Source organism: Crocuta crocuta, unplaced genomic scaffold (genome assembly GCF_008692635.1).
Source record: "Crocuta crocuta isolate KB4526 unplaced genomic scaffold, BGI_CrCroc_1.0 scaffold10, whole genome shotgun sequence".
Lineage (NCBI taxonomy): Eukaryota > Metazoa > Chordata > Mammalia > Carnivora > Hyaenidae > Crocuta > Crocuta crocuta.
Window position 1 is genome coordinate 2,521,340 of NW_027527551.1, and position 11,624 is coordinate 2,532,963.

Below are 11,624 nucleotides of genomic sequence, written 5' to 3' on the forward strand. Positions count from 1 at the left end.
GTGTCTCCCTCTCTGTTCTCCCCTGACTCACACGGTCTCTATCTCTCTCAAAAATGAAGATTCAATTTTTTTAAAATGGGAGATTTCTAAGTCCAAGAATATACAGATCAACAGAAGAGACAGCCCAGGAGCTTACCCAGATGCATATAAAGAATATGTAAAAACAGGTAGGGGAAAATATGGATTAAGAATGGATTTGTCACATACATACAAAACTCAACAAAATATTAGCACACCACATATAACAATGCATTAAGCAGATCCTGCATGACGATCAAATGAGATTTGTTCTGGGGATGTAAGAAGGATTCAATATTTACAAATCAATCAACAGGACATAGGACAACAACAAAATGAAGGATAAAAATCATATAATCATCTCAACAGATGCTGAAAAAACAACAAAATTCAACAACCATTTGTGGTAAAAAAAAAAAAAACAACAACACATGTTCAACCAAGTGGGTTTAGGGGAATATACCTCAACCTAGTAAAGGCCATATACAAAAAACCCACAGCTAACATCATACCCAATGGTGACAAACTGAGAGCTTTCCCACAAAGTTAGGAACAAGCCAAGGACGTCCATTCTCACCACTTTTATTCAACATAATACTAGAAGTCCAAAACAAAGGAATCAGATAAGAAATAAAAGGTATTCATACCAGTAAAGAAGCCAAACTGTCACCATGTACAGATGACAGTATCCCATATATAGAAAATCCTGAAGACTCCACCAAACTACTAGAAGTAATCAATGAATTCAGTAAAATAGGATACAAAATTAATACCAAGAAATCAGTAGCATATCTATACACTAATAAAAAAGGAGAAATTAAGAAAACAACTCCATTNGAAGTTAGGAACAAGCCAAGGACATCCATTCTCACCACTTTTATTCAGCATAATACTAGAAGTCCAAAACAAAGGAATCAGATAAGAAATAAAAGGTATTCATACCAGTAAAGAAGCCAAACTGTCACCATGTACAGATGACAGTATCCCATATATAGAAAATCCTGAAGACTCCACCAAACTACTAGAAGTAATCAATGAATTCAGTAAAATAGGATACAAAATTAATACCAAGAAATCAGTAGCATATCTATACACTAATAAAAAAGGAGAAATTAAGAAAACAACTCCATTTAAAACTGCACCAAAAAGAATAAAATACCTAGGAATACACCTAACCAAAGAGGTGAAAGACCTGTACTATAAACACTGATGAAAGAAACCGAAGAGGATACAAATAAATGGATAAAAATTCGATGCTCATGGATTGGAAGAATATTGTTAAAATGTCCCTATTACCCAAAGCAATTCATAGATTCAATGCGATCCCTATCAGAATACCAGCAACATTTTTCACCAAATTAGATTACTACTCACAAAAGATCCCAAATAGCCAAAGCAATCTTGAGAAAGAAAAACAAAGCTAGAGGGATCACAATTTCAGATATCAAGACAAACTACAAAGCTGTAGTAATCAAAACACAAAAATAGGCACAAAAACAGACATTTAGATCAGTGGACAGAGAGCCCAGAAATAAACCCATGATTATATGGCCAATTAATCTATGACACAGGAGACAAAAGTATCCCATAGGGAAAAGACAGTTTCTTCAATAAATGATGCTGGGAAAACTGGATAGCTACATGTAAAAACATGAAACCGGACCACTTTTTAACACCCTCCACAAAAATAAACTCAAATTGATTAAAGATCTAAATTCAAGACCTGGAACCATAAAAATCCTAGAAAAGAACACAGGCAGTAATTTCTCTGACATCGGCCACAGCAGCATTTTTCTAGATAGGTCTCCTAAAGCAAGGGAAAAGAAAGCAAAAAGAAACTATTGGGACTGCAAAGTAAAAAACTTTTGCACAATAAGGAAACCATCAACAAACCAAAAGGCAACCTACTGAATAAGATATTTGCAAATGATATATCTGAAAAGGGGTGAATATCCAAAATATATAAAGAACTTCTATAACTCAACACCAAAAAAAAAAAAAATATATATATATATATATATATAAAATCTGATTTAAAAATGGGCAGAGGACCTGAACATTTTTTTCCAAAGATGACACAGAAATGACCAATAGACACATGAAAAGATATTCAACATCACCCATCAGGGAAATAACACATCAAAGCCACAATGAAACATCACCTTACGCCTTTTGGAATGGCTAAAATTAAAAAGACAAGAAATAACAAGTGTTGGTGAGGAGGTGGAGGAAAAGCAACCCTTGTGCACTGTTGGTGAGAAGGTAAACTGGTGCAGCCACTGTGGAAAACGGTATAGAGGGTCCTCAAAAAATTAAAAATACAAATTCCACACAATCCAATAATTCCACTATTAGGTATTTACCCAAAGAAAACAGAAACACTAATTTGAACAGATAAATGTACCCCATGTTTACTGCAGCATGATTTACAATAGCCAAGATATGAAAGCAACCCAAGTGTGTATTGATAGACAGATAAGGAAGATGTGGTATATGAAACAATAGATTATGCAACCATAAAAAAGGAAGTCTTGCCATTTGAGAGAACATGGATGGTCCTAGAGGGTACTATGCTAAGTGAAATAAATACCATATGAGAAAGACAAATACCATGTGATTTCATTTATGTGTGGAATCTTTTAAAAAAATTTAATAAAAAGAAGAGGCAGACCTATAAACACAGAACAAACTGATAGTTGCCAGAGGGGAGGAGGCTGGGGGATGGGAAAAAAAAAAATCAGTGAAGGAAGTGAGAGATACAGGCTTCCGGCTATGGAACGAATAAGTCAGATGAATTAAAGGCACATTATAAGGAATATAGTCAACAGCCTTGTAATAGCGTTGTATGGGGACAGATGGTAGCTATACTCATGGTGAACATAGCATCATGTATAAACTTGCTGAATCACCTGAAACTAATGTAACATTGTGTGTCAACTATACTAATATATATTTCACATATACATATATAAAATATAAACATATAATATATAGTTAATATAGTTTATAATAAAATTTTAATATAAATAATATAAAAATACAAATTAAAAAATATTAACACCCAGTGTTGTTTGGAGAAAATGAATAGATGATACATCTGTAGAGTGAGGAGAAATTCATACAAAACATCCTATATATACATACACACACACACACACACACACACACACACGGATTGTTCAATAAATGTATTAGGTCATTTACTGGCCATTTGAAAAAAAAAAAAATGATCTTACAGTGAAATAAAATTCCAGACCTGCTCTGTCCAATATGGTAGCCACTAGCCACATGTAGCTATTTATATTTAAATTGATTAAAATTAAATAAAAATTTCTATTCCTTTGTATATTAGCTATCTGCTCTTGTATATTAGCAATTAAAACTGCTCAATATGTGACTAGTGGCTACCACACTGGAAAGCACAAATATACAATATTTCCATCACCTAAAGAAAACTCTAACTGAATCAAAACATCACTTCTTTTCCTCAATACAGAGGCCAGAAAAATTTACAGAGGTCAATATTTATATAAATGTTGTGCATGGGGAATGCTTCCTAAGCATGAAACCAAATATCAAAATCCTAAAGAAAAATTGGACTGTACACACACAAAAATTTTAATTGTGTATAAAAAATTGTAAAACACCATTAATAATAATCTGGGAAATAACATTTATATAGTATAAAGTAGTGGAAATACTTAAATACAAAAATGTATTTACAAAAGACAGTGATTTCCATAGACTATTGGGCAAAAGACACAGCAGTTTACATGCTTATGACAAGTTAGTCTCACTAGCAAATCAAAAACATGTAATTAACACACTTTGAGCCAAGCAACTTGGCAAATATAAAAAATATTAACACCTACTGTTCTTTGGAGAAAATGAATACTTGATACATCTCTAGAGTGAGGAGAAATTCGTACAACCTTTCAGGAGGACAATTTACTACTCATCTTCTAACACTTGGAGGGAAGAGCAGCTCTCCTACCACAGTTTTATGATGAAAGGATCTATATCAGCATGGGGCTGCCTATGCAGGAGATCCAGGGAAAAAAACGAGCCTTTTAAGAGTCACCTCCTGAGCTAATGCTCAAGCTAATGGTCAAGAAGTGCCTAATTTACCTCCTTTAAAAAGTTCTATCCATTTATCTGCAATGAGAAAAATATACAATAACTACTTCCCCAGGCTTATAACAGGCTTTAGCACTACTATAGTTTTTAAATGCACCTTAAGAACAAGTTCTAACAGCCTAGCTAAGTCCCTTCAGTTTTAACGGGGGAACTGTAAAGTGGGACCTAAGTAGGTTCCTACTAGGTATTTTAGAACATGAATACTATCCTTCCTGGTTTCACATACAGAATTACTTGTCTGATAAGGGTGGAGGTGGTTCCGCATACCTTTTGGCTCCCGTGCAGACCATTTTCCCAGAGCTAAATATGAGGGCTGTTGTCCTGGGCTCTCGGATCCTCATTATGACAGCAGCAAACCTCTATACACAGAAGTCAAAAGAACACTTAGCCTCTGCTAGGATTTAACACTATTCCAGTTGAAAAGCTGGGTTGGACGTGAAATCGGTCTTAAGCTGATTTTGGATGGGAAAGGGAAAAAATGTCTGGGTCTATTCTCCGCATGCTAATGCTAACAAAAACTATCATTCTAAAATGTACTTAGAAAAAATAGGTAAGAATAATAACAATAGAGCTAAAATTTTAGCGCCTTAGCATTCAAGCCCAATGCTAAGAGGTTTATAAGTTTTGTCACCTTTATCCTGATGCTAGAGCTTAACGGACTCCATGATTATCACCATTTAGTGCGCAGGGAAACTGAGTGGTTATTCGGCATCCAACATTACAAAGGGAATAGTAAAGTTGAGATTTAAAACCATGACTAATCGGACGCTGTGCTTTTTACTTTGAAGTACTTCCTTTTTCTTTCAAAGAATATTTGGGGAGGGGGGAAGTATGATGTATGTTACAGGCTTGCCAAGACTCTATAATGTACTAGCAGCCAAAATATAGAACAGAATATATATACATTGATAGGCATGCTGAAGAGGACAAAGAAAAATGATTTAAGCTCTTGCCTACTATAGTAGTTCTCAAAGTGTGGTCCCCCACACCAGCAGCATGGGTAAGCCCTTTAAGGTGGTACTGATGCAAGGGAGGGCTGCCACAATGACATGTCACCAAAGACCTGCTCCTTCTCTGGTTCCACACATGCACTCCCTTGTGCTGCTCTCATCCTCCCCCATTAAGCTGGGAAGGAAACCGGGGTGGGTACTATGCAAGACTGCAGGTTATATGGATCAGAGCTCCGCAGAACCAAGGTGGGACTGGAAATGTCACATTTGAAGCGTTGACAGAGAGTGAAGGAACCCTGAGTCTGCACTGCGCAGAGCCGACTGAATCTTGTGAATGTTTCCAAGTGTTTAAGGTAATACCCTCACCCGGTATTTATTTTCTTACATTCTTAAGGTAGCTCAAGTGCCAAGCCAGAATTTCTCTAGCTATCAAGTGCAAGTTTGGATAGATCCTATACACAAAAATAGGATTCTATACACAAAAATAAGGGAGAGCTAAGCATGATGGACAAGAAAATATGCTTAAATATGCTGACTTAATAATGTGGTCAATAATGGCTGCAGCCATAAGAATCCTAGCTTATCATTGTGTTTCTGTGCCCATCACAGTGCCCTACATGAAATAGAAAAAAATACTTGGGTAATATTCGAGTACATTTAAAATCAGGGGTCAGCAAGAACACTACCAAAACAGCAACAACTTAATCCCTAAATAGCTGATGCTCACAAGGTCCTCAGGTTCCTACAGATATGGCCTTTTTCATCTAACGCCATAAATCCTCCGCCATCCAAGACGGTGGCCTTTTCCCCAGTAGGCACTAGGTCTGTCTTTGAACTCATAAGTACAAAGACTAGCAAATTACTAAATGTTGACTGAAGAAACAAATTTACTTCTTAGGTTGGTTGGCCATTAAAAATTGGAGGTCTTGCCTTGGTAGGACACAACAGAGAGTAGCCTTTATTAAACTTTGAGAGAAAAGAAGTCCCTAAATCTTACATGAGTAAGTAGAAGCTGAGGTTCACACTTGAAACAATTTAGCTTCTTCAAACAAGAGAAATTGTAATAGGAAATATACGGGTCAGGTAGGTGGGAAAGCATTAGGAAAAACTTTCCAAAAAGATGATGGCATTTTAAGAAACTTAGCATCCCCGTAGGCTGAAAGTGATCATACTGAAAAATCTGTGTGAATGACAAGGGAAAAATCTTAACTTTTAGGAACTGCTCAATCACTGCTGTATTCAGCATAGGGAATGAGGTTATTTTTTATAACTTCAAAGCAGACAATGAGGCAATTAATATTTGAGTTGTCGACAGCTCTGCACTGACCATTTTTTTCTGTTTTAAAAACAACAGCAAAGGAATGAGCCAACAACACTATCACATGAAGTAAATCTAATATATGTACTACCGAAGCGAGCACTGAAGTAAATCTAAATAGTAGCTAATTGTTACAAGAAAGAAATACCAAGAAATCGTACCTTTGGGTTATACTCTGCATTTTTTGCATGCAAAGCTATTTTCTTCAGATCCAATTTACAGGCCAGGTTTACAGTGGAAACTATATTCCTGAAGACAGAAGTCAACTTAGAAAATTATTTTGGACATAAAAAATAAATAAGAATCAAATATATAGACTTCCTCATTTTATAGGTTGTCTATTAGCAACTTCCTAGAATTACTCACAATGTGAAATACATAGTAACGTGATGAACCTTAGTAAAATGTAAAAATTCCAAAGTGAAGTCCTAAAATAGTTTCTTCTAAAATGTCATGACTAGCTGACTAAAAGCAAATTTTAAATCTTTTTCAAAACCATGCCTCAAAATAGCAAGCATAATCCCAAATCAATTTGCAAACTGAATTCAATTTTACATCTTTACATCCGTTATGTTTATCCTACCCCAACCACAATTCTCAGCAATTACAGTGCTTTAGTATAAACAATACAATCCTTCAAGAATGTATATACTCTTAACCCTCTCTTAGGAGATCAAGAATTAGTACTTCATTTAACAAAAAACCAAACTGTCTAGAGACACAATCCATTAAGAACTGATAAAACAACAATTAAATATGCAGTGCTTGGGTGGCTCAGTCCGTTGAGTGTCCAACTTCAGCTCAGGTCATGATCTCAGTTTGTGAGTTCAAGCCCTGCACCTGGCTCTGTGCTGACAGCTCAGAGCCTAAAGCCTGCTTCGAATTGTGTGTCTCCCTCTCTCTCTGCCCCTCCCATGCTCACACTCTCTTTCTCTCAAAAATAAATTTTAAAAATATTTTTAAAAAGAATAATTAAATTTAAAATTCTCTTCCTACACTACTATTCTGAAATCAGTGGTCATCACATCCAGGAAAATAAATGGTATATCCAGGAGCTCACCCATTAAACACAAACACAAACACACACACACACACACAACTTACTGTAGTTGAGGCACAATTCCAGAACATTCTGAAACAGGGGTCACTGGGGTCATGGGAGTTATGGACATCAGAGGCGTGGAGTTTGGTTTCTCAGGAGAGGGCTGGACTGAGTCAGCATCACCAGCGTACGCTTGTGAATGGGAATTCAACAAAGTGCTGCCGCTGATTAAGCCCAGACCAACTTCCTGTTCTCTGGGTAATGACAATCTACTTTGCTGACTTTGAGTTTTACAATTTTCTTCAGTGTCTTGCTTGCTTCTAATGACACTCTGGTCTTTATTTTCTTGGGTCAGTTCATCTGGTAGAAAGCTAAGATCCACAGATGAGAAATGCCCAGATGCTTCTTTGACTTCTTCAGGATGTGAATTAAACACAGTCTCTGAATTGGATGTATGAGGTATGTACCCATCATCAGGTACAACTGGGCTGAGCAGCAATGACCTGGGTGGAGCGAGGTCATCCTAGGCCATTTCCAAAACAAAATGCAAGAAATAAAATAGCGCGTCACACCAAAGGGATACCACTACAGCTAGCAGGCAGCGCGTTCAAGATGCAGAGCAATCGAAGATAGCTTATAGTCGTTCCAAGCCTCCTTCCATAAGGTGTCACTAAGTTATATCACAGGGTTAAAGCACACTTAACAGAACCAGGAAGTAGATCTTAAAATGTAGAGAAAACATTTTTCATAAAATAGTTTTCCTGCAGTAGACCCATAGGAAGTTACCACTCTAATTTTATAGCAGAGGAAACGGAGCAATCATACTCTAAATTGTGTGTGCTCTGAGTCCTCTTTCTGTGCCTCCTTAATGGTGCGCATGGATGTCCTAGCAGAAGCTCTCAAGAGCATTAACAATGTTGAAAAGAGAGGCAAACGCCAGGTCCTTATTAGGCCATGCTCCAAACTCCTCATCCAGTTCCTAACTGTGATGATGAAGTATGGTTGCATTGGTGAATTTGAAATCCTTAACGATCACAGAGCTGGGAACATTGCTGTGAATCTCACAGGCAGGTTAAACAAGCATGGAGTGATCAGCCCCAGATATGACAAATCAAAGATCTAGAAAAATAGCAGAAGAACCTCCTCCTATCCCACCAGTTTGGTTTCACCGTACTGATAACCTCAGCTGGCATCGTGGACCATGAAGAAGACAGATGAAAACACACAGCAGGGAAAATCCTGGAATTCTTTTTCTAGGGATGTAGCTTATATGTGCAAATAAAATGCCTCAATGGACAAAATAATTCTTAAAAATTGTATGTACTTTTAATAGATTTACTGTATTTCATAAGTTGATTATAAATGTTAGTTGATTTAAGTATTCTTTTAGAGTTTTAAATTCTTATTTCAAGAAGAAAAGTGAACGAAGTTTAAGATGGAGTCCTGAGTGCTAATCAATACTCCACTGAAGACCTAAGGTTATTCTTTCTCATCACAGGAGAGATGAGCAAATGTTCTAGTTTCATGAATTTACAATAGGAAAACAGTTATTGAAATTTAAATGGCAAGAATAGTTTAAATCAATGTATTGTATTTCCAGTCCAGGGAAGGCTGCTCAACTTCTATTAACATCAACCGAGGGAATGAGGTGTGTAACTGAAGGAAGCAGCTAATGTAAAATTCATGGGTTTTATGGAAAAGAATCGATTACCTTGATACATACATTGCCACCTGCTTCACCCAAGTTGCAGACCTACATTCCAGATTTCGAGCACTGCCTGCAAGATAACCTCATACCTTAGAAGATCGGACTTCTAACAACTGAACACTCACGAACATCTCATGTCGGGTCTTTTTGGGGACAAAGCTACCTCAAGCTAACATAAACTGGCTGGATCCTACTGAATTGTTCTGTTACTCTTAAGTCCAGCAGATGGCAGGGGTGGGTGACTAATCGTTCAAAGAAACACTTGTTTAGAGGAACGTAGTTATTCTCTTGAGATACGATTTTGCACTAGATTTCATTTCGAATTACATAATTCTCCCCCATTTACCCTCACCCACAGAGGGGCTTTAAGAAAAGTGAGGTGGAGGGGCGCTTGGGTGGCATAGTTGGTTAAGCATCCGACTTTCGCTTAGGTCATGATCTCGCGGTTCGTGGGTTTGAGCCCCGCGTCGGGCTCTGTGCTGACTGCCAGCTCAGAGCCTGGAGCCTGTTTCAGAGCCTGTATCTCCCTCTCTCTCTGACCCTCCCCTGCTCACGCTGTCTCTCTCTCTCTCCTAGAAATAATTAAAAAGTATTTAAAAAAAAAAAGAAAAGAAAAGTGAGGTGGGGACAATGGCCTGGATTTCTCCCTATTGTGTTATTGGCCTCTCCAGTACTAGCTGGAAAGTCCGATCAGCCAGTTTACACCAAAGCACTGCTATCTGCAACACTCTGGTGTCTCCCCTCCTTTTTCCCTTCAAAGCAGCTGAGAGGGGAGGAAGCTCTCACTCAGGTAACCCAACTTCCGCAAGGAATCTAAGGCAGTGGCAACAAGATATCCAAGGAGGAGGTTTTAAGGCAAAGGAAGCTTGACAGCCTCCTTTCAAGTTTCCCGAGGAACACAATTTAGAGGTTATACTTACAGCACATTCACTGCATCTTTGGCCTTGTATCTGAAGAAATAGTTTGTTAAACTGTCTTTGCAGAACCATCAACTCACCATCGTTCCTGTGTGGGGTTTTATTTGCCAGGGGAAACGCTATGTGGCTTCACTACTTCTACCTCGGTGCTAATTGCCATCTTTTAAAAAAATCGGGCCCCCCCCCCCAAGAGTTGCCCTTTTGTTTTTCTTTGTGAAGATTCCTCACTCTTTTCTACAATACTTGACCCTAAAGGCTTTTTAATAGTAATAATTTTTAAAAAGAATTGCGAACTGAAGGAAGCCACAGGTGTCTCCGATTCACATTGTGCGACCCTTATATGTGCCCCATCCCCCCACCCCGCCGACCACCAACTCCACCTGTAGCCACCCGGGAGATGGTTTTTTGAGGCGTGTTCTTAGCGTCCAAGGCTGCTACCCCTTGAAAGGGTGATACCAGCGCTGCGCGGGACCGTCCGCCTGTTTGTCCTAACAAAGCAGAGACAGTTTGGAACCAGAAGTGGCTACGGGAGACACAGAAGCGAACTCTGCGTGCCCGTGTCTTTATAACCGTGATGGGGCATCCAACCATATGGCTCCGGAGTCACACTATACCAGGTTCCACTTCTGGTTGGCAACCGTGGCAAGTTATTTCCCCTCTGGAAGCTTCTATCTTTCAACGTAAAGGGGAGGACAATCAAGCCCACCTCTTACGGTCTCTAGGACTTCCGTAGGAGGTAATGAAGGCAAAACCCTGCGGGCTCAGGGCTGGGCGCTCAGCAATCGGGCGGGGACGCGCTTAGTCGTCTGGGACAGTGGCGGCAGCTTCCGGGCTCACCTGGGCGCCGCACTGGTCCAGGTACAGCTCCAGGTAGGTCTGCTCCTCCTCCATGGGTGGAGGCCCCACAGTTAGCAGCGCTGGGAGACGGGAAAAGGGAAGCGCCCAGGGGAGCCGAGCTGCAGCTGAGCCCGACTGAGCGCGCGTGGCGCACAGGCCATTTATCAGCCCCGCGGGCGCAATTGGCGAGGTGGGCCCGGCTGGGGGTCGAGGCGAGAAGGGGCTGGGCCCTGGTCCCTCAGGTCCCTCCCCTGGGCCTCCGCCTCCGCCTAGTCCGAGCTGCTGCAGACCGTGGGAACCCAGAGAAGAGCCAGGGCGGGCATCCGGAACTCAGCCCCCTGCCCACGGGTCACTAGGAAAAAGGGAGAGGGGAGCGTGGGAGGAGACCGCAGGGAAGGGGCCCCTCGCCTGCGCTCAATCACCGCGCCCCGCCTCCTGCTGAGAAGCTCTTGGCCCGCAAATCTGGAGATTTCCTCCAGTACCTGCCAAGTGCTGCCTTTGCCTGCACAACAGAGGTCTCTGTGTTAGCAGCAAAGGAAGTGAAGGCGTTGAACATAGGAGAAGGGAAGGAAAAATAAGACAAAAACAGAGAAGGAGGCAAACCATGAGGGGCTCTTAAATACAGAGAACAAACTGAGGGTTGCTGGAGGGGGCGGGGGAAGGCTGAATGGGGGATGGGCATTATTAAGGAGAGCAT

General features: G+C 39.9%; 1 protein-coding gene and 1 pseudogene across 1 annotated transcript in view; one reads left to right on the forward strand and one right to left on the reverse strand.

The window, feature by feature from the left end:
• Positions 1-11,217, reverse strand: part of TBPL2 (TATA-box binding protein like 2) — a 27,726-nt gene extending 16,509 nt beyond the window's left edge. The window contains exons 1-4 of the mRNA XM_077768453.1: positions 10,928-11,217; positions 7,528-7,988; positions 6,585-6,672; positions 4,423-4,514 (exon numbers count right to left, since the gene is read on the reverse strand). Coding sequence (XP_077624579.1) covers positions 4,423-4,514; positions 6,585-6,672; positions 7,528-7,988; positions 10,928-10,981 — 695 coding nt within the window. The 5' untranslated portion in view covers positions 10,982-11,217. The remainder of the gene's footprint in view (positions 1-4,422; positions 4,515-6,584; positions 6,673-7,527; positions 7,989-10,927) is intronic.
• Positions 8,334-8,722, forward strand: LOC144235016 (small ribosomal subunit protein uS8 pseudogene; annotated as a pseudogene).
• Positions 11,218-11,624: the final 407 nt, after the last annotated feature.